This window comes from Prinia subflava, chromosome 4 (genome assembly GCF_021018805.1).
Source record: "Prinia subflava isolate CZ2003 ecotype Zambia chromosome 4, Cam_Psub_1.2, whole genome shotgun sequence".
Classification (NCBI taxonomy): domain Eukaryota; kingdom Metazoa; phylum Chordata; class Aves; order Passeriformes; family Cisticolidae; genus Prinia; species Prinia subflava.
The window spans coordinates 2,566,334-2,593,405 of NC_086250.1; the positions used below are offsets into that span (position 1 = coordinate 2,566,334).

Below are 27,072 nucleotides of genomic sequence, written 5' to 3' on the forward strand. Positions count from 1 at the left end.
CCTTTTTTATTTTTTCCTGCTTTTCTCTTAGTAATGCACAAACCAAAGTCCAAATGTGGACAAACTCCCAGGGATTCAGGATTCTGCAAAATTGAAATCAGCCTTATTCTCACTGGGATAACAAATTTTTCATCATGGCAATTTTGGACGAGGTGAAAAATGCCATTCAAGGATTGCAGCACTGAAGGGAGAGAAAGCGGAGGGAACCAGAGGGAAGGGCAGAGGAGGTTACTTCATAAAGAGAAATTGCATTAAGCTCACTTTCCGAGTGAAGATGAAATTGAAGTTGCCCTTAAATGAATTATTTCCCCCCCAGCTTGTTTCAGCAGCAGACACACTCCAGAGCACTCATTTCTTCCCTTGTTGCACTGTGGGGAAAAGCACAGCACAGGACACAATTATCAAGTCGTGTGTAAGGCTCTGACTTTGGGTAGCACCAAACAAAAAGTCATGTCAGTGTTGTGCTGTTCTATGCTGCATCCCCACGGAGTAAATGCATTTTTTAATGTAAATTTCCCAGTGGAAGCTGCACCAGTGGTGGTGAAAGGGGCCTGTGTTGGGGGTAAACGCGTTGGGCTTTGAGGGCGAGATACTTTTCACCCCCAATCTGAGTAAGGCGCCAGCAAATCCGTCAGAGGAGATTTATTTGAGGGATTCATCACGCTGCTGGCCTTGCTGGCAATAAAAGAGGCTGTAAAGTGCCACCAAAGCTGAACAGCAGTGTCCTGCTGGGCTGATGGAACCGAGGGCTCCACGCTGGGGCAGCCTGGGCTGCAGTCTGGGCATGAACAAAGTGCTAAACCCCAGGAAGGCACTTGGGTCACTCATTCTTTGAGGAGTCTTAGAAACATTTAGCTAAGACAAACATCTAGAAGGAAGGTGAACACCCAAAATCGATGTGATGAGCTGACAATGGTGTCTGGGGCTATTGCTGCATGGTTTATATTCAGGGTATTATAATCTCCTTCCTAAGCTGCTCACTGTCCTTAGCTGAACATGGTATTCCAGTCTGGCACTAAAAAACAAACAAAAAAATAATTAAAAATCAAGCAACTGATCTTCAATTGAAGTGGATAAAAAAATAACTCTTCTGGAATGGCTTCTGTGTAGGACAGCAGATAAAATAGAAAAATAAATGATACCCTGATGGTACCCTTACTTCTAGTTGTTCTGGATGCAGAAAAGATAGAGTGTAAAAAGCTCCATCAAAGCCCAAGCACAGAGGAGAGGAAGCTTCACAATGATGTAGAGATGAGGTACAGCAACCATGACTTTGCCACTAATCTTTGATGCTGGGAGCTTTTTTAGCTTCCAGAGCTGCTGCCCAAGACAAATCTGTTTCAGATAAGCTAATGGAAAGACAAACTTAAGCCTAAATTGCTGTTTGCTCTTCATTTCTTGGGACTCTTGTCTTCTGTGTACTTCATTACCTCTTCAGAGGGTCTGTGCCCAATTTTCTTCCCTCTTGAAAAGAAAGTGTTCTATATCTCGGGCTGGAATGTCTTCTGTAAGGATAAACTCCTGAGGAAAGTTTAAATCCTACCTCCAGCATGTGACACACAGCTTGGAGCCTCCAGAGGCACTGGTTTGCTGTCAAACACAGGGACACCTTCAGAGGAAAAAGGAAAGGATGTCCTTGTTGCCATCCTGAGCCCACCCTTGTCATGTTTGGTGTTCCTGCTTTGGGGACTGATAATACAAGAACGCCTGGGCAAAGCTGCTGCAAGTGTATTTTTTAACACAGACACACAGCTATTTTTTGTTTCCCTAACCTTGTTCTTAGAAATGTCTGTATTGCTTCTGCAGACATCTTCCAGTAAAACAAACAAACAAAAAAAGCAGCCTGGAGCAGACACCCAGCATGGAAATAAATGTCAGGTCTGACTAGTTAAACCTGAGCAATGTCCTAAGAAACTTAGGAGGGCGCTGGTACTACCCTGACACTATTTAAGGCTTCATTAAGAAGTTTTGCTTTCGGTGAAGCCTCAACTAAAAACTGAGGCTTATCCTGGCAGATAACACTCATTCCTGTCAGAGAAAGAAATGCAGGAGCTCCACTGCCTTCACTTAGGTCAGCACAGTTAAACAGCTCCTGTTTTTGGAGCTATGATCCTGAAATGTCCTGTGCTAGTCATTACCATTGCCTCCCCATTATTTTAATTACCAAAGCTCTTGGCAAACCACCCCTTTTTTTCTTTTTGCTCCTCTGAGCAGTCCAAGCCAGGCTCATGCAGCAGTACCACATTGCTGTTGAACAGAAAATCTGGTGACTGTGGGCATTTTCCTGCTGCCCTGTGATAAGAAGCCTTCTACTCAGTGCTTGTATCTAGGAGATAAGGACAGAAGGTTGTGGTAAGCCTGTATTTGTGTGACTGAAAAATATAAAACCTGCTGATAGGGGCAGTTTGGATCATTCAGACAGCAGGAAGAGTCCTTGGGCCAAGGAGGAGGCTCTGGATTGAGCTGGAATGGTCTGGGTGAGGCTCCTGGGTTAGATCCCCTTGCTATGGGTTCCTTTGTGGTTCTGCTCAGTTTGTGAAATCCGTGCACTGCCAGGCCGTGGTGGTGCTGTGCCATGGAAAGTCTGGTGATGTTGCAAGGCAGGGGTGGGAAAAACTTGAACTTTTTCAGATGATGTGTTTTTAGAGAATTCTAGGAAGTGCTCCAAATTTGGGATGAAGAATGGTGCAGCACCTGTGAGGAAACAGCACACCACGCTTTGCCTGGGTCTGAGGGTCTGCCCTTACAGTGCTTGCTGTTCAGCTGTGCTTTGTCTTTCTGCTCTTCATTTTACTTTCTGCTGGCAGTGGTTGTGGGGCCACCCCAGACATCCCTCCCTGGGAGGAGGCAGGGTGGGTATGATCCGTGGCATGCCTGACCCTGCTCCTGATGGCCCTGCTCCAAAGCCCACAGAAATAAACACAGGCTTTTTCATTTATTTTCATATATCAACCTCCCTCTAGCTGTGAGGGCCACAGCATTTCTTCAGGACACTGCACAAGGTTATTTAGTCTAGAACTTCGTGGAGCCTTGAATTAATCTTTAATTTTCCATAACTAATGTTCCTCATTAGCTTTGCAAATAATCCCTTGAAATTTTCATCTAGTTTTGAAGAGCTGTAACCAAAGCTCACCTTCTGTGACTTTGCTTTTTCATCTTCCAAGAGTGTTAGCTCAAGGTTTGTCTTTCTAAATGTGACTGCTCCTGCATTTCCTCTTTGATATGTGCAGATCTCCTCTGTGCAAGCCCTTTATTTGCCAGTGTGTTTTCAAATCTTACACCTTCTTCAGAGCTAAAAATATTAGCATGGGTCACTGGCAAGCTCTGCATTTTTGTTCTGATCTCCATGTGAAAAAATTGCATCTGTATTCAGCTCTCCTATGTGCTCCTGTTAATCCCTGTTCTTGCATACAAACCGCTGCTGCACAAATTGTGCTGCTCATTTTAATGAGTTCAAAAGCATAAAATTTGGATGTTCTCATTAACATCCCTGCAGCACAGTCCAAACATTGACTCAGTGAATGCTTTCAACCCATAAAGTTATATGTTAAATAATACTGATACAGAAAGTGACATAATTTTTTTTCCTCAGATACTTAATATTAAATCTTAAAAAAGATTTCATAGCAGTGTTATGGAGATCATCTTCCTCATCAAATGGAGAGTGTGGTTAGTGTGTAGGAATGAGCAGATCTATAGAATACAAACACTACCAAGGAAAAGGGAAGTGGCCCAGAGGAGAGGATCATGTCTACAGCAGTGTTTTATCTCAAGAGGAAATAAAAATCCACTAAGCACCAAGGAAAGATTCTTAATTTAATATACTCATGGTCAACAAGATCATATTTCTCAAGTCAGGAAGGATTATTGCAGTCATCTCCTCTGACCCTCTTGCAAAGAAACACATATAATGTTTGTTGCTGGGAAAATTATTTAATGAGGAATAAAATCCTGAGGTGTTCATGAGGCATCTAGAACTGGGCAGGTTCTGCACTGCTGAGAGTGGCAGGGGAGAAAGCCCTGCCCTGGCTGCAGGGTACAGCAGTGGGGACAGTCCAGACCCCAGCCTTGTCTAATACTGAAGTGTGGTACCAAGTGACAATATTTAGGTTTTGTTTCCAGTGCCTGGGCTGAGGGAGCTGCTGTGATTTGGCTGCTGGAGACACAGGTGGCCTAAGTCCTCCTACAGCAAGGTGGTGAGCAGCACTTCCTTTAATGGTGCAATTTTTAATTTTTTTTTTAGAAGCAGTGGCAGTGATGTTGTGCTGAGAGGGACAGGGGTAAACTGGAGGTGGAACAGTCATTGGGCATTCCACAGGAGACAGTCCCCATTCCCCTGTGACCCAGCACCTCCCTGCATTCGTGCACTTTTCTGGGCTGCTTTATGGTTTTCACTGGGACATCAAAGGATGCCACTCTGTGCTCCAAACTTCAGGAAGATAAGTTTTTCTACAGGTTAATGTTCATACTGGAAAAAAACCCAAACCAAACCCACCACATTCATTTTGTTCTCCAAATAGGAGAGCAAGATCACTAAAATCATCCTTAAGACTCTTCAGAAACTGTAGAGGTGCAGCTGGATTAGCCCTTACAGAGTGACCCAGGTGCAGAACTCTTTTCACTGGTTTCCTACTCTGGGAGTCACCCTGAGCATTCTCTACTCGTGGCTGGCCTGCAACCCCTTTCCTGAGAGCAGTCTGAGATGGAAATAGAGTGTGATCTTTTGTGTGGAGTCCTAGAAGTCTGCAGAACTATACATAAGACTTTCCAAATTATACAAGTGTTTCTTATAGTACAGGCTCCCAAAGCCCTCCCAGTCTGCACTGAACACTATGTGAATTTCCACCACAGTGGGACTGAGTTAAATCTCAGGGGCCTCTTTCATCCTAGATCCCAAATAGCAAATTAATGAAGAAAACAGTCATACTGAGTATGTTTAAAATAGAGGTAGTTTGTTTTCGTGGGAGAGGCTTGGTTATTTCATGTGCCAGGTCAAAAACTGCAAACAAAATTTGCCAAGAAATTGCCAAAGTGATACTGAGGATACACAGTGGTGGGTGGTGAGAGTTAGACTGGTTTAATTACACTGAATGCTAACAAAAGAGTATTCTTGAATGAGATGTAATTATTTGAGATTACCATTGGAGACTGAAGATTAGTATATGAATGTTTGATTGTCCAGGACACAGCTCACTGTAATATCTTGAGACCTATCATGCTCCACGCAGATAAAGGCCAAATTTTCTTTAATTGGAGATAATTTTTTTGAAACTTTTGCCTGGAAGCAGATCTAACAGACCAAGACATGTTGTGGATCACTATTCAATTATTTCATGGTGGAAATCAGCCTGGAGGAGAACCAGCCCCAGTGCACATAACCACAGGAATCCAGCTGGGTTAAGCAGTGCTTGGCATCACAGATTCTGCCACTGAGGATGGTTAACAGTGTTTGTTTTGGCACTCGGACTCCCATGCCCAACATTTTGTAGAGTGTGGGGTTTGGTGGGGATTTTTTGTTTGTGTGTTTTCTCTGTCACCCATGGGTCTAATACTGCATTCTTCTGGGGTGACTCTTCGATAATTTTCAATTTATTCTGCAGTGAAAAAAAAAATAAATAGCTCACTCTGATCTTTCAGCTTCTAATTCTTTCTTACACTTTCCTGCTTTGAATGACACCTTTGAAGTTCTCACTTGCAAAGCTCCTCTGGGTCAGTTGCTGGGTAGGTCAGGGAAGGATCAGGTTGACAGCTCTGTCTGACTGCCTTCCACTGCTCTGGGGATGGGGTTTTTGTTTCCCAGGGCAGGCACAGAGATGAGCTGCTGACAAAAGCAGCTCTCCAGAGCAGGGCTGTGCAAATCTCTGATAGTCTTATACTGTAGTCAGACTGAGAGCTGGATGGAAAATACAGCCACATGAAGGGGAGAAAGGAAATAAAGACAAGCTCCTTTTGTGCTTGTGGTCCTGTGGGTCAAAATGAAATTAAGCCCTACTGGGGAGGTAGTGAAAGATGGGATTGCCAAATATGTTTTTAATGAAAATAAATGTTGCTCCTGTGCTTTATTTTGCTGTCAATAATTAATGTCAGTGGAAGAGCCATAAAGGGTCGGGAGGATCCCACAGGGCTGGCAGGGGTTGGCTCCAGATGCTGCCAGCCTGGGAGCCATCCATCAGCCTGGTCTCAGCAGCCCTGGCCCTGGAGCCATGGAAAGGAGCTCTGGCAGTGCCCAAGTCACAATTCCCTCCATGACTTGGGACTCTCAGGCTCCCCCTTCCTTCACCTCAGCTCCCACAGTGGCCACTTGAGGCCAGTGCCAGTGGCCTGCCTTGCACGAGGGCTGTGCTGGTGGCCACTGCTCCCACAGCCCTTGGCAGAGCCACGGTGCTGCTCAAGCCCTGCAGAAATTCCCTCCCTGGGAGAATGCACCCTGTGCACTGCATCCTTCCACCCTGAAAACCTCTCAAGCCTCTTATCCAAGCCACTGTTCCCCACAGCACTGCCCCAGGCCTCTGCTCCTGCCTGTCTGCAGCTCCTCTGCTGCTGACCCCAGCAGAACAAGCCAGGAACGTCAGCAGCTCCGTGTGCTTCCAAACCCAGGCTGGATGTTTTCAACATATTCCCTCATTTTCCTGCGAGCAGACTACTGTCTAACCTTGCTGGAGAGGCAGCTGGGGGCTCCAGCCAATTTCTGAGACATTTTAAAGCTGCACATATGTTTAATGGATCTACTGCTTCCCTCCCCAGGGCTTCATGCTTCTCCTGCCATTCATCTTTTCCTGCTGGATGCAGAGAATGTGAGTTATCTACGGGTTCACTGCCATAAATATGGCACTTCCCAACACCTACATGGCAAATCCATTAGAAGCTGGAACAGCTGCAGCCTGACTGCTCTACCTGGTGGGAAACAGCCACGAAAAAGAAGAACTTTCCCCATTCAGGATTAAGAAAAGGCGATGGAAAGAGACGCACCTCCCTCAGCTGCTTTCCTGTCTCCAGGACAAGGTAGGAGTTGGTGAAAACAGGAGGGGCTGTTTTCATCTGAGGTGAATGGAAAGAAGGGTGGGCTCTTCTGGGAGCTCCCTGAGTCTGGGGTGCAGTGGGGAGGGCTCCATCAGCACCCCCAGAGTGCCTGTGGAGAGGGAAGGGAGGCTGAGGGCTCACCCAAAGCTGAAATTGCCTCTGCAGCAGGGGCTGGATGAAAGGCTGCCAGCGATGCTGAGCAAACGCAGAATTGGAATTAAAGCTGCAAATGGATGGGGATGCCACAGTTCCCTTGCTGCCTCAGAGCAATTCTTTGTGTCTCCTGCTCACCAGAGCCTGCCAGGCTGTGGTGAGAGGGTGCAAACACCTTCAGGCACCAGGAGATAATCACAGCCTGTAACCAGGGCTCAGCTAGAGCCTGGAGCATTCACTGATCCTCCTGCCTGAAGGCACTGTTAGTTTTCCATACACCTAACATATTTATTTTTGGGTGCTGTAGATGTAAAAGGCTCAAGGGCGGCATAAAAACCAAACACACACAAAAAAAAGAGTTTGCTTGAGAGATACAGACATGGCTTGTTTCTCCTGCTCTGCCACAAAGCCAAAATGGGTAAATTTACCCACTCCTATGACCAAGACTAGCTTTGTACAGATATCCACTGCCTCCCTTTTTAACCTGTGCAAAGCTGGCTTCAGGCAGTGACTGCCTGGAGCAGTCACATCCCCCAGTCCACGCCAAGGGATGGTTTCCAGGATGCAGGAGGCACCTCAGGGTGACTGTTCTCTGCTGCATCACACCACTGCTGCCAGGATTAGCTCATCTGGATCTCATGCCCTGAGCGTTTGATGATGCACAAGGCACTGACAGTGTGGACAAAGGAGGAGCTGGGGGTGAGAAACAGAGATGGGAGGAAGCCCAGAGTGAGGAGGATGAGAGAGGAACTGTAAATACAAATCCTTCCTGGAATGCACAAAGCCATTTCACCACATGCAGCCTTCAGGGAACATGTACAGTTCTAGGGAACTGGCAGGGGGAAAGGAGAAGGTGACAGCTGAGGAGAAACAAGGCAAGAAAAGTACATTCAGGGACTTCAGATGTCAGAGAGGTAAAAAAGTTTGTGGAAGATTAAAATCCTTGCTGTTCCTGAAAGGACCTGCAGTCAGTGCCCTGCTAGGGAGCAGCAGACTGACCCAAAGAGTGCCAGCCTTTCCCAGAACCAGACAAACCAGCCCTGGCACTCCACCTGGGCAAGGCTGCAGGACACAAGTCCTGCTATCTCACCAAGGCAGGAGCTGCAGGGGGTGGCCAGGCACAGGCCTGGGGAGAAATCTGTGCTGCACACATAAATCTTGACCCCTAGCATTCCTCCCTCAGTAATCAAACAGCAGGCTATATTTAGCCCAAGCTAAACAACAAAAAGAAAAAGAACAGCAGGGCTAGTGCGAGCTCCACCAGCTGCCACCAGCTGCTGCGAGGGGATCCAGGTAGAGCTGATGTCAGATGTAGTTAAATGAGATGGAACAGGGGAGGCAGCCATGCTTGAGTGAAACTCTGCATTTTATTATTTTATCCTTCTAGCCAGAAGGAGGATCAAATGTCGAACAGAGCACGAATGGTTTGAGCTACACCAAGGGCAAGGCCAGAGTGAACCGTGGATAGGCAAACAAGCAGAGGGAAGGGAGGAGGTGACAGACACAAGCAGAGCAAACGTTTGCATGTCCAGCCAAGGTTCCTGGTGCTCCTTCACTTCTAGCATGGGAAGATCACCAAATGCAGTTTTGAGAAAGGCTGCTGGCTAAAGGGATTGTGTCTGTGTGCTGAAGCCACAATGCAACTCATGTCACCAAGGCATGAACCTGGGGCTCACCCTCTCCAGAGGCATCAGCACCAGCCACTGCCCAGGAGCTTGGGAAGGGCATTTCAGTGCAACTCTTTGCTGCAATACCACCTGCTCCAAGGGGACACATCTGTGTTCTTGCTGGGGAAGGAATAATCCTAAAGTTAGTGACCTAAGTACTGTTATGACTTATACACATACAAGCACAGTCCCTTCAGAGAGGCTGGAGCTGGTTGAAAAGTGTAAAACCAGAGAATCTGAAAAGTGGGAGTGTTTTATGAGTACATTACCAGCAAAATAATACAGGACAATTAATATAGTGGGTGTCAAACATGATCACTCAATAATCACTTAAGCATCTGGTTGTCATTGCCATTCCTAAGAACAAAGGAAAAAAAGGCAACTGATCTACTACACTAGGGTAACTTAAAAAAAAAAAAAAGAAAAAGAAAACAACCCCAAAACCCACAACAGAAAATCCAGTCTCATCCAGTCTCTCTCCATCCACATTTCTGGATTTCTGAACCTCCTTGTTACAGTAATCCATACATCAGTGGGCACAGCATGGACTTTGAAGGTCTTGTGGCAGCTTTCCCTGCCTTACTAGCAGAGCTGTGAGCTTGATAACTAATCACTCCTTAATTACTCATGTTTCCTCTGCAAAACTCCCTGAAATGCAACCAGTGGGGGGAAATATATGAGCAGGGATTTGTGAAGTAGAAAAATCACTTTGGGCTTCTTTCCCAGTAACCCCAGAGGGTTTTTTGAACGGGGGGTGGGGTGGCAATGAATGCAGCTCTATTTTCCACATGCCCAGACCTTGCAGTTGGGAAGTGATCCCTGGGAAGTGTGTTTCAGACATATCCCCAAGAATGAAAACAAAATGCAGATTTGTTGAAGGACTCTCTGGTTTGGCTGCTGCTTGGATTTTTCTGTAGAAACTCTCAAAACCAGGTATCTTTCTCCCAGATATGTTCCCCCATCCTGGCTTAGACATGGGAAAATGACAACAGATACAAGTGTAAGTCTGCTCAGGGCTTTCCCAACTGCGACTCTAAAATGACTGGACTTGCTGAGATCCTCATTTCAGTGATGGCACAGGCTCCTTGAGAGGTGACAATTACTGAAACCACTTTTCTGGTCGTTCTTTTGCCCAAATGGAAGCATCCAAGCTGTTGCTGGATCAAAAGGTGACAACATACCCGACAGCACAAGCAATGATCTGCTCAGAAGCCAACACATTTATAGGGGGAAGCCTCTGGGAGCTTCAGCCTCCTCCCCAATGCTTCATCCATGAAGGCTCCTAAGCAGAGGTATTTTGAGCATTCATAGTCAACTGAGTTATGGGCTGGAAAAGCATCTGCCATGCAGTGTTATCCAGTATAGGGTCTGTTTTTCTCCTCCTGGTTCATACATTTTGGATTTCTGGGCACATACTGTGTCTTGTGATGACATGGAAGAATGAGGCCTTTAAGTCTTTATTAATTGCTACCACTGTCATTTTAGAAGGAGCTATTTAGGAAATCCTCAGTTTTGTTACCATAGGAATGAAGCTGTAGGATGCAGTGAAAGAACAATTTAAACAGCAGTGTTTAAGTAATTCACTTCAACTTTAATTCTCTGCTCCATCCAAGCTCCTCTTGGCCATAAAGAAAAAGACTTTCAAAGCTCTCTCCCCTCCTCAGTGCTGCTTGACTCCAGCCCAAATTAGGAGGCACAGCCCTGTTATCTATGGCAGGTCTCAGCAATGTCCCTTCCCACCCACAGAGCGCTTCCTCCTCTCCCGAGTGAAGCAGCTGCACAGCGCTCCTGGCTGGGGCACAGCTCCTCATCTGCCTCTTCTCAGCTGCTGTAAAACAATGTTTATGCAGCTTTTCTGCAGCAGGAACAGGGTGAATGGAGCAGCATCCAGTGCACTGCATGAGAGCAGGCTGGGGTGAGTTTGCTCATTTTAATTCTGATCTGGGGGAACTCCCGTGTGCCTCCTTCTGAGCTGGGTTTGCTCTTCTTTTTCTGTTTGAAAGCTTTAGGTCTGCATTGAGCAAAAAGGCAAAATGGGACAGGTGAGTTGATGAGCCACTCTGCTGGTCTTCTCCAGGAGACAAGGCAAGGAAGGAGAACAGTGAAAAGCTGCCACACACATTAACTATTGCCTCCTGTTTGTTTTTTAAACCTTGGAACTACAGAAACTTGATGAGCAGCAAGAAAGCAGAGTAGCATTTTGTTTTCCCTGGATTTAATTCTTTCGAGATGCTATCAGTGCTCAGATTTGTGAACTGATAGCACTTATTCTGCTTTCCCACCTCGTGTTTGGGAGAGCCTTGGAAGGGGCTGCTTTGTAGAACAGGGAGCCTTTCACCCTTGGGACAGATACCTGGGATGTTCCTCAGCTCTCAGTAATGGTCACAGGTCTAGTGACTTCAGTGGGGCACGAGGGCCAGCTTTAGCTCCCCACGTGTCCTGAAGCACTCCACTGCTTTCTCTCAGCTGCTTTGAGGCCAGCTTTAGCTCCCCACGTGTCCTGAAGCACTCCACTGCTTTCTCTCAGCTGCTTTGAGGCCAGCTTTAGCTCCCCTCATGTCCTGAAGCACTCCACTGCTTTCTCTCAGCTGCTTTGAGGCCAGCTTTAGCTCCCCTCATGTCCTGAAGCACTCCATTGCTTTCTCTCTGCTGCTTTGAGTCCCTGAAGGGAGAGGAGCCTCTCCAGGAGTTCCAAAGCGTGTCTGTAACTCCACAGACACTGTCAGGTGCTCCAGCCCCTCGCAGACTGAGCGCCCAATGCCTGGCTCTCCTCAGCACACAGAGCTGAGCCAGGAGAGCGAGCCAGTGACCGTATTCTGGCGTGACTTTCTGGCAATGACAGCGGCCCCATTTATCACCCAAAGCCTCCCTTTCATTGCCTGTGTGCTCCAGCACTCTGCCTTGTGCTCTTGCTCTAGGGCCTGCCTTATCCTGCAGCTGTCTGGCCAAGTCTGCTCCAGCAAGCTGTGACCACAGGCTCCCGTCCCCACCACGTGTGACAAACGGGTCACAGGGGTAGGGAATGATGGCAAACACAGCACCCCAGCAGGGCACTGCCCACAGGGAGTGCTGGGGACTGCTTTGTGTGCAGCTCTGCTTTCAGCAGAGGTGTAGCAGCACCTCCAGGCTCCCACTGTTGCTGCTGTTGGCTACAGACAAACAGGTATTTTCAGACACCACCCCCCTCACACACACACACACACACACACTTATTTCTCTGCAGTTGGCCAAGCTGTTGAAACTGGATCCTTTTATGGCAATGCACAAGAGGGGTTTTCATAAGCAAGCTGGAGATTCTGGAAGGCACAGTTGCTGCTCTGTTGAGGTAGCTGAGAGCACTTTATGGCCCTTCCACCCCGTTAAATTCACCCTCTTGTTTGTGCCTTCATTTCCACGCAGATTCACAAATATGGTCACAGTCAAAAGAGGGGACCTCATTCATATTTTACATAATATTTCCTGGCATCTCAAAGGGAAAAAAAAAGGAGAGAGGAGGAAGACTTTGAAGGACTAGGATATTTTTATTGGCTTTCCATTTCTTTTGCCTCCCACCCAGTTCCAGAACTACAGGAAAATATTTTTACTATTTATACTATCTTAGTATATATTGAAGTCTATAAAATACAACAAGTACAAAAGTCTCTTGCTGATCCTGTGCTGGTGTAGCATTTTAATGGAGCACTTAAAAGGCAGTTTTGTATTTTTTTAAATATAAGCTCTCAAACTATTAAGAATACCAGGGAGAGGGGATTCTTTTGGTGTTTCAGTTTTCCTGAAAGTATTTCAGTGTTCTCTTGCATTGTTCTGGACAACCACAGAAACCATCAACTTAATGTAAGATAAACCAAGAGGGGAACCACTGAAGTTGCAAAACTTGAGCAGGACAGTGAAATATGAATACAAAAGAGGGGATGGGGTAAGGGCAGCAGGGAAGAAGGAGGCGTTTAAACTTATCCCAGTCTATTATCAGCATTCCCTCAGGCATTCTATTCAAAAAGGTGGAATTTAATCTGCATTGCCTTTGAATAAGCAGTGTAATCTCCAAGAACTTCTGCCTCACATGCGCCTTTTTTCCTGATAGCTGACAGAACCACTTCACTGACAGTGCTCTGGTAAAATACCTTCAGGGGAAATGTGCTTTTATAAACAACCCATTCCCAAGTTACTGAAACTCTAATACATTTATAGGACAGAACCTTGGCGTGTGCAACATAAAAAAGTCACTTTGGGGAACTGGAGCTGGCTGATGGCAGCTGAGTCTGGCTTAATGCTCTTACCAGGACATCCTATCTCCTGCCCTCTCTTGTGCAGATATTTTCTAAAATAAACAGCATCTCACAGTTCCCAAACTGCCAAAGGAGCATGATTGGGCTCAGTCTCCTCATTTCCTCATCCCTGTGGGGCAAGGACTCGTTAGAGTGCTCATGGAGCTGTCAAGTTAATGCAACACCCCTGAGCTACCCCAGAGAGAGATTGCAACCCTCACGCTCTGCTCCTCATCTCACCAGAGGAAAGGCTGTCTGCAGAAATGGATTTTTAACATTTATGCCTCCCCCTTGTGTCTCTACCATACGAACTCGCCAGACTATGTTTATTTCTCAAAAGCTCTCTGCAAATGCAGACTTTACACGTGGTGCTGCCTCAGATTGCTGGTAAACATGTAAACCCGGGAGAGCATTGAGAACAAAACTTCTTTGAGCTGCTGAGTCTAAAATCTCCTGTGGAAATCAGCCAGAATTACAACTGTTACAGAAGCCATCTAATATTTAACAGAGGATGGGGAGCACAGTATTCCATGCCTTCACTGAGCACAAGCTATGAAGAGACAAACTGAATATTACTAATTCTGTTCCACTGGGAAAGAATAATGTTGCCACTCACTTCATGAGAAGTGGGTTTGATTTGGGTTGGGAAGTTCATTTTGGTGTTGTTTATTGTTGAGCTTTTTCTTAAACAGCGATAAAAGTACTTCTATTTGGTAGAACCTAGAGAAAATAGCATGAAAAGCCAAAGAACAGAAAATTCCTGGCCTGATCTCAAGCTCTCTGATAAGAAGAAGGTCAGAGGTGTCCTTTTTTATGAAGAGTTTGTCTGCACAGAGGGAGCAATAAGTTACCCGAGGGAAAATCAGAAGTGGTTCGTACCTGACTTGCCCACGCCAGCCCGGCCGAAGATCGCCAGCTTCACTTCTGCACTCTTGGCCATGCTGGAGGGAAGGCAGGGACAGCAAAATCACTCAGAGACCAGAGGAGAAGCAGAAGAACTGTTCCAGCTCCTGCCTTCAGCTTCACCGTGTCATTGTGACGTCAATGCAGAGCCTGGGGAAGAACACCACAAGGATGGCACTGCAAGGAGCCAGGCTCTCCCCCTCCCCTCCCCTGCCCGCCCCCCTCCTTTGCTTCTTTTTAAATAATCATGATAATTGATGCTGTGCTCCTGCTTTGAACATTGCAGGAGCGCCACTGACACGTTTGGCACTGTTTGTGCAGAACCCACCTTCAGCTCTGTGGCTGCTGCTCTTTGCTTCACACTGGCACTGCTAAGATTGCAAAAGATATGTACCAACCCCAAGCACCTGCCTTGAAAGGCTCCTAATTCTTCATTTCTTCCTTTCTCTTTCAGCTGAAATTGCATATATTTACTGTATTTGAATCATATGCAGGGAACTGTTTTTTGTAGAATAGATTTAATAGCTGTGAGCACTCACTGGTAGTCCCTGCAGATAGCTGCTCTTTCCTTGAGCACTCCAGCTCCAGAAAGGTTTCAATTACTCAGCAGCAGTTGCCTAAAACCCCCTAAGCACTTGTACCTTGCTCACTGCCCTAAACAAATCCATACCCGGAAAGTTCTCTAGCTCTCCTTTTTAAGCTGCCTCAGCTCACACATAAACATTCAGCAAGGCACGGGGTTAGCAGGAGGATGCCCGAGTTTCTGCTACTTTGAGCACGGGCATTATCTACGTTCACAGTTTTGCTGCACGACCTTGATTTCGCTAACCCGGACAGTGAAATCTGTAACCCCGCCTGTCATTGCAGAATGCCCTCAGATCTCCGCTGAAAACAGGGCAATTGTGATGATGATGAACCTCAGCCCTGACTAAACGTCAGATCTCGGTCTCCCTTAAAGCAGGGTAGAACTTTGTGAATGCAGCCAGTTAGGGCTCTGCTGCTGAGCTGAAGTACCCGCTTTAGCCAAGAATTCCAACAGCGGCGTAAGATGCTTCCCCTGTCAGCACTCCTCCCTCTACAGCAAAATGCATCTCTAACGTGATTTTTAAAAACAAACAAACAAGCCTAAGGCTTTTTCCTATACAAACACGTAAAAAGAACAAGTGAAGACACCTTACAGTGAGAGCCGCCCCGATTCATCTCTGACTTCTAAATGCTCCTGATTCCTTTTGCCTGGAGTGAGTCTCAGCCCGCTCCCGGTCTGCACGGCCAGTTTCAGGCACAAACTGTTCCAGGAGCGGCGGGGTGGGATGCTCAGGGACCGGCACACCGGCTCCTGCCTCCCACCGACTGCTGCCCCGCTCCGCAGCTCTGCTCCGCATTTCCCCGCAGATGGTGATGCCGGGCGGGCTTTGCTGCCCACCGCTCCGGGCAGGTGCCGGGCGGCCCCGGCGCTGCCGGCCCCGCACGCTGCGGGCACCGCGGCCGCATCCTCCCCGTGCCCGCACCGCGGAGCACCCGCTGAGCACCCCGGAGCATCCTCCCCGTGCCCGCATCGCGGAGCACCCGCGGAGCACCCCGGAGCATCCTCCCAGTGCCCGCACCGCGGAGCACCCGCTGAGCACCCCGGAGCATCCTCCCCGTGCCCGCATCGCGGAGCACCCGCGGAGCACCCCGGAGCATCCTCCCAGTGCCCGCATCGCGGAGCACCCGCGGAGCACCCCGGAGCATCCTCCCAGTGCCCGCATCGCGGAGCACCCGCGGAGCACCCGCGGAGCACCCCGGAGCACCCCGGAGCATCCTCCCTACCTGTGCCCGCACCGGAGCATCCTCCCGGTGCCCGCACCCGCGGATCATCCCCCGGTGCCCTCCCGGCTCTCACCTCTCTCTCTGCGCGCTGCTCGGCGGCCCGGCCCGGCCCGGCGCGGCCCCGGGGAGCTCCCGCGGGCGCAGCGGCGCGGCCGCACAATGAGGAGGGGTCGGTCCGCCCGCCCCTCCGCCCCTCGGCTCCTCCGCCCGGCCCGGCCGCACAATGCGGAGCGTCCGCCCGCCCCTCCGCCCCTCGGCCCCGCCGCGGAGCTGCCGCGCCCTCTGCGGGCTGCCGAGAGCACCGAGAGCGGCGCGGAGCCGGGGGAGCGATGCGGGGCGGGAGGGATGCGGAGCCGGAGGAAGGGATGAACAGCCGAGCAGGAGGGATGCGGAGCCAGAGGAAGGGATGCAGAGGGCGGCCGAGCTGGCTCCGTCCCCCCGCCGTGCCTAACCCGTGCCCGAAAGGAGGGGACGCAGCCCAGGGAGGCAGCCCAGTAATTCGCGGTACGGCAGCCTTTAATTATGTGGGGCCGCTGCTTGCGTGGATCCTGAGTGAGCGCTCGCTAGCGGGTCCGGCCAAGGCTGCCCCGCAGGATATTTTAACATCTCGAGTGCCCTCCCTCCCTCTGTGGCTCCCTCGGCGCTGCTCAGCAGTGCCAGCCTGTGCAGAGCCTCTCCTGTCCCGACACGTGTGACAGCAAAGTGACAGCAGGGCTGCTGGCCCGTCACGCTGCTTTCCTGTACACCAACTTTGTACTCTGAGCTTTTCCACGCTTGGCTTAGGACCGAAGAAAATGTTGTTATTTCAATTTGCACATGGGCAGAACGGATCATGTAAATACCTCAGTCTCTGCAAGAGGTTCGTGTCAGAGCCGGGGATCAAGCTCTGAAATGGCAGGACCGAGTTCACTGGACAGCTCTTACTTCCTTGTTTATTAAACTATCCAGTAATATAGAGATACATTAGTAACAGATGTGAACCAGAGCTGGAAAACGCTTAGAGCTCCGTGGATGTTCCTCTGTTTCTGTTCCAACTCAGATCTGAACGAGATACCAGATGAGGAAAAGAAAAAGCTCTCCCCTCACTGTCTTCCTTCACATAAAATGAAATAGAAGTTGGATTGGGAAAGGTCTTCCATGGTCCAAGTCTTTCTACAGGAGCAAGATAAACATTTAGGGGGCCAGGTTGGCAATCCTGAGGTGAAATGAGAACATGATTCCCTCTAAGTGCCAGTTGCAGGCACTCAAAAGCAGATCTCAAAATAGTTGCATTGCATATCGTGGGAAGGAAAAAAAAAAAAAAAAAAAAATTAGAAGGCAGATATGAAAACAGTAGCGTGGTTTGTGCTTTACTCCTTAAAAGCAAAGGCTTTAAACTTTCTCTCACTTGTTTTGCATAATTTAGAAGGATTAGGTTTTTCCCTCCTCCTAAGAGAGCGACTGATGTGTGTTTTGCATGTGGGGAAATGCGCCTTAGAATCGAGGCCTGACATTTGTTTTGTGTCTGTGGAATTCACCCTGCATGGGGCTGTCAAGTTAAATACCATAACTGGCTTTTCCAAAACAGCACATAATTTATTGGTCATTAAAATCCCGGTGGCTGTGCAGTCAGCTTGTGCTGAGGGCTGTTCTTGGTGAAGAATTCAGCAGACACTAATCATGGACACAGGAAAAGGTTCCAGAGACTCAGGACTGGTCCAGGAGTGCTGCAGTTGCTGTTTGTTTTCTGTGCACTCACAGTGTTTCATAATGCTGATGAGGTTTTGTGTGGTTTTTTCCTACCCAAAATGGATTTTGAACGCCTTAGTCTTTAATCCTGCAGATCAAGGCCCACCTTGCTTTGCCATAAGTGATTTTTTTTTTGTTTTTGTGGCTGATATGATGTATTTTCTCAATGGTTTTGCCATTTGTGCTGATCAGAAATGTGCTGATGGGTGTTACCCTGGCACAGGTAATGGGATCAGTGGGTGAAGTCCATCACTGCCTGAAGGGAGGGGGAGGTTCCTTTCCTGCCCTTCCATTTTATGAAAATTTGAGAGAGGGGAAGCAATGCTGGGGTCTGCTCCCTGATGGTCTGTGTGCTGTCAGTCTGAATTCACCTCAGCATTTTGATTGAATTCAGCAGAAGATCAGGAGAATTTCCCTCCTTCCCACCCATCACAGGGAAGTGTCGTAGATTTCTCCCTTTTGCCTCTTGGTGAGTTTCCCATAGCATTTCACAGCTTAATTAATGTTTGAAAATAGCACTTTGGTATATTTAAAACATTATTCTTGTTTCACCAGGAGGGAGAGCAATCCCAGCACAAGAAGGTAGCTGTCTTATGGGATTTACTGGCTGAAATGAAGTTAAGGGACACTCACTCCTCTTGGACACTCCTTTTCTCTGTGGGATATGCCTGGCTTAGCTCCCTGATGTCCAGACCTGGCTGCACCCCTTTTTACTTAGGAAGATGCCACCAGTGGTCCACAACAAGAATTTTGGTTTGTTTAACCTGTAGTCAGAGCTTTGGAGTGCAGTCTGAGCTTTGGGCTGCCCTTCTTCACCAGAAACCTTGATGGCTGAGGAGCAAAGAATGAAATAGGAGCCTGAACAGCTTGAAATGCCCATGAAGCCACATGTTCTTGAGTCAAAACAGGATGCTGGTTCAGGATTGATTAGCAGGGGCCCATCCAAGCTGCTACAGTTGACAGGAGTATTTTAGAAAGACTCACAATTTCAAATACCACTAAATAATATTTTATAGGCTTAAAAAATGTATTCAGGTGCTGGCAAAGTCCAGTGAGTTCTTTCCGCCCAGTCTGGAGGTGCAACTTTTTTAATGCCAAGCATTTCCACTGGTTTATTTTTACATCTGGTGTGTTTTCTGAGGGTGTCTTTTTTTGTGAGAGCCAATGGCATTTGACTCCTGGAAGGTGGGAGAGAGGACTGGTGTGACACTGCAGCCCTGACAGCTAACACGGGGAGAAGGCCTATGAGCAGGAAAGGAAGGTGTGGGTTGTTGGTTTTTTGGTGTTTGTGTGTTGTTTTTTTTCCTTTTGAAACTGGAAATCCCATTGTAGATGGCAGTTTTGTAGGTTTTGACAACTTCCTCAATGAGATTTGGGCATGGGGTTTGTTGAGGCTCATGAGAGACGAAAAACAAGACACAGGACTGCAAGGAAGACAAGACACAGGAATTTCAGAAAACAAGACACAGATTTCAGAAGGGCATTTAGGAGTGTCTGAATCCCGTGGAACTGGGTGGAATTTCATCTTCTGAGCACCTCTGTGCAGCTGAATGCAAGCATCTCCAAACTGTACTGTAGATCACGGTGAGAGGACAGACCCCTCTGGTACAATTCCTGCAGTAAGGAAGGGGATTGAGCTCAGGGCTTTGTCCTGGCTGCTGCTGCAGAGAACAGCCCAGATCTGCCACGAGGATTGGTCTGGAACAGAGCACATCTGGTCAGAGCTTGCATTAAAAAGCAAATCAGTGACTTAAGGTTTATTTTTTCACCCTTCCTTCCAGCCCTTCTTCTGGGAGCTGAGATGATATTTGATAACTAGTAGAAAAACCACCAAATAAATAGCATGTTAACACAATGTTTGCAGCTATTACTAAAGGTTCACAGGGAAAGATTCAGATTGTTTTCTTAATTTTCAGAGAATATCTTCCAAATGTTTTTGTGTTGGCTCTCAGCAATGTGCATAAATCTGTTCAGTTACGCTAATCCAGCACAGTGAAAAATATTGCAACTTTTTCATTAAATTATGGGTGAACTTTGCTGTTAGTTTGGCTTGCATTCAATATGAAATATTGCTGTTTTAAACTAATATTGCATTTTCTCATATTTTCCCTGGTAGCTTGTGAAATGTTGAGTTTATGGCGAAGGATTGTCTTGAGGGTGAGCTAAGCATTTATAACCCCTTTTCCTCTCCACTTTCAATACATAGAAGAAAAATGAAATACAAGATGCAGGTTTTAGTCTTAGTAAGTGAGCAGAGCTGAGAGGCACAGCTCAGTAGCAGCTCCTGCTGAGCAGAGGAGGGAGATATCAGCTCATGTTTTATTACACATGGCCAGCAGAGACACCTCCTACTGCCCAAATTAACATTCTGCTCACCTTTGTCTCTTCTCACCACTGAACAGGTTGTGTCCTCAGAGTCTGTCCTTAAAAATGGGCAAGCTGAGAGTCCACACTCGTGGCCGTACAGCTGTGACAGCTCTGATCCCATCACAGCTTGGTGTTATTGTTATTTGGTTTGCTCTCTGTTTAGGGTTTGCTCTTTTGGTATTGTTATTTCTCCCTCCACACTTAGGTCATCACAGAGAGATTGGTTAATAGGGTTTTTTAATGTAAATTTAATGGTTGTATTACCAAAAAGAAAGCAGGTTGACTGTAACCCTCTTCCACGTATTTTGTAATGATTAAATATATACTTACTGTAAACCCGAACAAGTTCAGTTTCTGCACCAAAGTAAATTTAAACTAAAAATTAAATCACCTACAGAATAGTCTGCAAATGGGCTAGCACTCTTCTGCTAGAGAGATTCGTGTTATGGTTTTAATAAAATACACTTATAGAATTAAAACCCACGGGTAACAAATGCAACAAATTTTGCAACAAATGTGCAATCCCAGACTTTATTAATGAATGAGTTACACTGGTGTGTCATCTTAATTTCTTACAGATGTATTGGTGTTCTCTGAAAGGACCAGTGGAAGCTGCCATAAATCCATTTTCTGTTCACATTAATGAGTGCTAGCCCTTATTCTCTCTCGGTGGTGCTATGATTGCAGCCTGGACTGCCGTGGGGACCCCGCTGTAATTCATCACTGCCTCAGCCTTCAAACCCTCTGGTGGAACCAGATATTGGTGCCGACAACATCTGGGGGTTTGTGTCTCTCATCTTTTCTCTACCTCCTTCCTTCTGTTTAATCACGAGGATGGGAAGGGGAAATTGCTGCTGTTGTTAATATCTTCAAGGTGCTGAGGGGCTGCTGGGGCTTTGGAGCACCCAAATGACACCCAGAGGGAGGGGACACAGGTCTGTCCAAGGAGGGGGGACCGAGGAGCAGCTGCTGTCAGCTCTCTGCAGTGCCATCCTCATCTCCATCCTCTCAACCCAAGCAGGGGCTTTGACAGGGGATGCCCTTTCACAGAAGAGTGTTTTGGCAAACGTATTCCCTGTTTCCTTCACTGGGGCTGTTTCATGTTCTAGAAATAGTTCTGTACTGGTAGCGAGGGGAGACACAGGTTGATGTGGATTGTAAATAGGAATCTTTATCTGTGCCTGATCAGATCCTGACTTCTTTCCTACCCAAATCCTTCAGGTGCAAGTCCATTCTCAGGGCCAGGGCTTAAACAGGCTTGGGAATGCACTGCAGGGTAAATCCTGATTGTGGAGTGTTCCTCAGCTTGGAGTGTGTCTGTCTGTCCTTACAGTGTGGGACCTTGGCCCAAGAGACACAGGGATGTTTATAAATTCCCCAGAGATGTGCTTTCCCCTGTCCTGTCTGCTGCCCTTGGGAGAGGCTCACATAAAGATATTTCATCATCTTCCTTCAAGTCTAGCCCTTAAAATTCCTCCTTGCCATAATACCTAACATCAATTGGACAAATGTTTGTCTGCACATATATTATGACCACTGCCTGTTGTGCTAAGGGCTATTTTACAATCTTTTTCCTTCCCCATCTATCCAAATCCACCAGTTGTATTCCAGGGCTGGGAGTGTGTCGTGGTAGGGAACCAGCCTTGGTGCACCCAAGCACTTTGCAGCTGGAATGTGCAATTCATGGCACTGGGATGGTGACTCTTGTAAAAATCCTGAGGGAAAAGTACTAAGTATCCTTTTCAGTCATGAAAATGATGATCTGCTGTCCATGAGCCTTGCAAACTCAAATCTGATTCACCTATCCAGGGCTGTTGGGGGTTAAATTATTCCTTCTCTTCTCCTGTGTGTACTTGGACTATGTAATTTTTCCTTCAATTTTTCCTTCCTATGTAATTTGTTCCTTTTCTTTGGTGCTGTTTTGGGGAGTGATACGCTGGGATTTATTTTGCCACTTTGCTCCACAATATTTGGGTTCGCATTCTAAAAGAAAAAGAAGAAAACCCAACCAACTACTGAAATGCTTGAAATCTAAATCCTTTTTAGAGCTGTCCTTGAATTTATTATGTATAAGGAGTTTAGGAGCCTCAGACTTGTTCAGGGCACAGCTGGTGAAGGCAAGCAGCTCTTCCAGAATTAGGGAAGGGTTGCAGCAGGTAGCAGATGCTGGGAGTTTTCTGTGCTGCTCCGTGACTGCAGGACACGAGGTGATGGTGCTGGTGGATTATCCACCCTCATCTGGAAATCATTATTGCTAATTAGTCCAGCTTTTGGGTACTAATTACTGTTACCATATTCCCTGTCGAGGTTTCTGGGAATTGGTTTCTGAGACTGGAAGTTTCAGGCATCAACAGAGACCTTTGGGCACCATTTGTAAATGGGGGATTAATAAACCAACATAAAAGTTTGTTAGGACAGAATGGGAGAAGCAGTCAGAGATACCCTCAAATGAAAGGGAGGAAAATGTTAAAAAATTGATGTTACAGCCCAAATTTTCCAGCATGTTATCCTCTGAGGTGGACAAACTCTGAAAGGACCTATTTTAAAAAAGCAACTAGTAATGCCAGATTTTCAGATAATTTAAGCACATGTTAAATTCCTGTGGATTCCCTGCTCAACGGATGGCACAGCTTGAAGGATTCAATAAAAATCAGTAATTAAAACCACAGAAAAATAAAAACCCCCTAAGATTAAGTCTCCAGTTCTTTACCCAGGGTTCCCATCTTCATATAAACACAAATTCCATGGAAAACAGTGTAACATTTTTATGGAGATTAACTAAATAAGCTGTCACTAGTTTATTTAAACTGTTCATTATTTCAGTATCCACTGATGATAAGATTGCAGGAACACAATGAAGTGTACTCCTTAAGAAACACTACTCTCTAATGCCTGTGCTATACCCTTAATTAGTATGGTATCATCCATAATAAAATGTATTTTAAAAATTCATTAAATGCTTTGGGATGTAGTTGGAAAAAAGAGTAAAAGAATAAATGTTTCATTTTGAAACACTTAGAGGTAATACTTCAAATCAGTTGGATTTATTTTTTGTTTTGGCTTCAGTTAGAAATATAAATTCTGCAGGAAACTTATATTTTAGAACAATGAATATAGCTGCAATATTCTTGCATGATTAAAAAACACGCTGTCCAATGGTTCATTGTTTTTTTCATTTGTTACTTGAATATTCTGTCTCAGGAATGAAATAGCACTTTTTCTCCAGTCACACAAGATTGCAGTTCAGCCTCTTAATGCATACAGATGCAAAGCAAATGGGCACTGGGAAAGAATATATCAAATGAAATAGCTCTGTTACAAGAATTTTATACTAGTTTGTCTGGTGTGGATGAAATTTATTGTAAATTGTGAAATCTTAAACAAAAAAGACCAGTACCTGTTCCACAGGCAAGATGATTTCTCTGACATGATTTCTGCCATATGTATTTCTGTGAAATGTTCTATTCCCATCTAGTAAAGGGAATGAAGGGAATTCTTCTATTTATCTGAAGAATATCTTTGTAGAAAATGATGAAAGATTAAGACTTTTCTGTCTTTTTCCAGACTGAAACACCAAAACAACAGCTCTCTGCTGACCTTGAGACAAAGCAAGGAGATTCACAAAAAGATAGCTCTTTTTGGTGAAGTAACACTGGTGAATGGAGCAGAGATGGTTTTAGGTAGTACTACAAACAAAAGTTCATCAGTTGCTAACACAAAAGTCTCAGTAAAAAAGTGTTGAAAGGTATTTGCATTCCAAATTTTTTGATGTATGTTTAGGAAGTCTTTAAGAGGTCATGATATTAATGAAGAATTATTAAGCACATTTTCTGAGCTCTCTGTTGCTTTTGGGAACACCAGCTCTTGCCTAGAATGACTGTTAATTGGATCAGTATTCCTCCTTTGAGTGGTTTAATTAATGGATGTGAATCTGACGTCTCCCATGCCAGGCTGATGTTCAGAGAACAGAGATTCAGTATTTTGTAAATACTGGTTCCGTGCTAGAGGTTTCCATCAGGGAGCCAAACTGGGGGCCCACCCCGTCCCTCCTGCCCGTGGGGTGGTGTGTGCTGTGCCCAGGCTGCTTTGTGTAATTTCCTCTCCTGATTCAGTCAGAAAATACTTGTGGGACCAAGCTGAGTACAAGATCATAATGTGGGGAGTGTTTGTCAGGTGTCCCCATCCTGGTGTGACTGCTCACCCTGCTCAAGGCAGCCAGGGGTGGCTGGGTTGTTTCATTTACCTTTAGCTATTTAATGCACATCTACTCCAAGCTACTAATTGATTTTCTGCTTCCATGGATTTACCTCGAACTCCATCTTCTCTGTCTCTGAAGGCATCTTGGAGTCTCCAGTGCTTCAGTTAAACCAAAGAGTTTGCTACTGATATAATCTACTTCCAACAACCCTTCTCACCTAGCTGGAGACTGGTCACAGGCATCCCACCTCTGCCTAGAGTCAAAATCACCTATTTTGGTGAGATGCATTGAGTTTAGCACACTCCTCCTCCTTTTTTTTTTTTCCCCCATTGGCTGCAAAGTGATTTTAGTTAAGTACCTTAGATGAAGCCATTTACTGTTGGCCAAATAAGTCCTATTTCCAGCTGAAGTGTTGGAGGTTTTGTTCTCAAGGTCCATCTTTATTTCCCAAGAAGTGACTGTCCTGCAGCTGGAGCTGTGGGACTCCCCTCCAGGAGTTTGAAAATTGGCATTCCTATTCTCTGTAATGTAACCTACCAGGAAAGTTTGTGGCTTTCATTCTTGTTTTCACAGAAAATGAGAAATCTATTGAAATTTGATATATTATGGTAGAATCTTGTATGCAGTTTTGCTCCATGGTTAATTTTTTGCTCTTCAGACCACACCAGAAGCATTCTGAAAAGCTTCATAAGTGTCACTCCTGAGAGTTTTTCACTCAACAAACTTTGTCTCAACTCCTGGTTTTGTCCTCCTCCCACTTTTACAATCAGGACCTTTTACAGCCACTTTAATTGTGAGCTGTGGTCTGTCTGGCTTTATTACAAGCTCTGAGGCAGCCACCCCCATCACCTGCAGCTGAATAAAGGCTTGATTGCATTTTCTCTTGAGCCTGAATGGGGGACACAGCTTGGCTTTAAGGCCCACGGTTGTCCCCAGTGCTGAACTCCACTTTATCCCCCTGGCAACCACAACCCTCTCACCAAAATGACCATCCCCTGAGGCACACAGCTATTTAATGTGGAGCTCGGGGTGGCACCTCTTAAAAGGCACAACCTGCATTTGGAAATTTGAATTAGTAGGCTGACTTTCAAATAAATCAGAGATAAAACCCCTCCTAGGCTTTCCTGGGATGGCACGGTGAGAGGAACGTGCTTTATGTCTTTTTTAAGGCAGGCAGTGTGTGCGTTCCATGGCCCTGTGCCATCTGCATCACTAAGCCACCTTCTTCCATGATTTATATAAATCTTACAAGCACCAAAATTCTGCTAACTATCCAGCCAAACTGAAAAAAAACCTCTGAAAATAATCCAGTGTAAAAATATTTGCCTTCAAGAGAGAAAACAATTTATTCTTTACAAACCTTCTACTGTGTTAAAACTCTGATTACGTTACTGGTTAGCAGTGGTACCAAGAAATTTAAAGCTACTAATTGCTTGCAAGCTTCTTCGGAATGATAATTAGAGAAACCTGGGGTAGGTGCTGCTTTGAGCTATTAAAATGCTGTTAGATTAATGTTGTGGAAGAAACACAGTGAGCTCTTGAGGTTAGACTGTTTATGCATTAAAATTTCCCTAATAGGGTGCAAATTTATCTTTCATTTGTACCAAGTGTTGAGCAGTCATCCAATATTTTAAAGTATTTTCCTGATTTTGTTCATTTTTCATGTGACTAATTGGAAGGTTGTGTTAAGTGATCAAAAATCTGCAGAGCTAGACTACCACCAGCAGCAGGACTGTTCATTAAATCCTGATTTTGGTGTATTCCAGCTTGAAAAGACACGATTTAACTGCCCTGTAAACAACCAAAAACTGGGGGTGTGGTTTCATCATTTTGAGGGCTTTTATTTAAGGAAAGGGGACTCACCTGAGTGCTGCTCTGGTGTCAGTGGAGAAAAGGAAGGAGTCCTGCAGGTAACCCAGGACACCTGCAGAGCCTGATCTCTGCTTTAACAGCACCAAATCCCGGTCTCTGCTTGCAAAGGGAGCAAAGATGTTTAGCCTCCCTAATTTTTTGGGGATTAATGCCTTTGCCTGTTAGGATTCCTCACTCCCTTGGGTGTCTTCCCACTCGTGTGCCAGGTAAGGAGATGCTAAGCAGGGATGCTGAGTTGTGGAAATGTTTATGAATAGCTACATCAACCACAAATTGTTGTTATGCACGAACTCTGAATTTACTGGGAAAGGTTCTGTGTGCTCTGTGTGGTGTAAGGCTTGGAAATGTGACAGCCAGCCAGTTTCTGGCACAGGGAGGAAACTTCTAGAAAGGGACCCTCCTAAAAGTCTTGCAATAGTTTTATTTAATACATAGGAGAAACAGAAGAACAAGAAAAACCCCACCCCAAAATAGACCATTACTGGCTTTGTGGTGTGGTGGGTTTTAAACTGCTGAGACAGTAGAATAGCATTGGAGCTCTGGAGCCAAATCATAATCAGAAATGTTTTATCTTTGTTATTTAGAACAGTGACACTGAGTGAGCATTTCCAAAAAGAAGCAAGTGGATAATCTTCTGATCCTATGTCTGCCCAGTTTAATACTTGAATTCTGAAAAGCTTTATCAATTAATTGGGAATATCTGAAAAAAAAGTGTTGGAAGCATTTGTTTACAATAGGATTTCAGCAATTGGGTTTGAATTATACTTACTAAAGACACGCTCTTTTGATACTCTTGTTATCAGACAGCAACATTGATATTTAAGCAACACCTTTTAAAAAAGGGTTCTGGGCTGTAGAAAAGGGAATCCAGGTGACCTTGCCCCTGATTAGCAACAGCTGAGTTAATTACCCAATGCAGTCTGGCCCCTGATGAGCCACAGGTGTATTCAATAAAAATAAGTGATAAAAGGGAGGGGTGAGCTGTGAGGGAGAGGGAACGAGAGGGGCGTGAGGAGAGAGGATCCTGAGGAGAGAATCCCTGCTGTAAGGTCAGTGTGGGTCTGCAGTCACAGTCTGGCTGGGTAAAAGC

General features: G+C 46.0%; 2 protein-coding genes across 4 annotated transcripts in view; one reads left to right on the forward strand and one right to left on the reverse strand.

The window, feature by feature from the left end:
* Positions 1-16,050, reverse strand: part of RERG (RAS like estrogen regulated growth inhibitor) — an 82,831-nt gene extending 66,781 nt beyond the window's left edge. Inside the window, exons 1-2 of one of the 3 annotated variants that reach the window (XM_063395174.1) lie at positions 15,895-16,050; positions 13,985-14,158 (exon numbers count right to left, since the gene is read on the reverse strand). In XM_063395174.1, the coding sequence (XP_063251244.1) occupies positions 13,985-14,045 (61 nt within the window). In that variant the 5' untranslated portion in view covers positions 14,046-14,158; positions 15,895-16,050. Of the gene's footprint in view, positions 1-13,984; positions 14,159-15,817 lie in introns of all 3 variants that reach the window. The other 2 variants (XM_063395172.1, XM_063395173.1) reach the window with 2 other exon arrangements.
* The window catches only part of PTPRO (protein tyrosine phosphatase receptor type O), a 211,244-nt gene that overhangs the window by 20,029 nt on the left and 164,143 nt on the right, over positions 1-27,072 (forward strand). Inside the window, exons 5-6 of the mRNA XM_063395156.1 lie at positions 6,745-7,002; positions 20,491-20,694. The gene's annotated coding sequence lies outside the window, so the exon portion shown is untranslated. The remainder of the gene's footprint in view (positions 1-6,744; positions 7,003-20,490; positions 20,695-27,072) is intronic.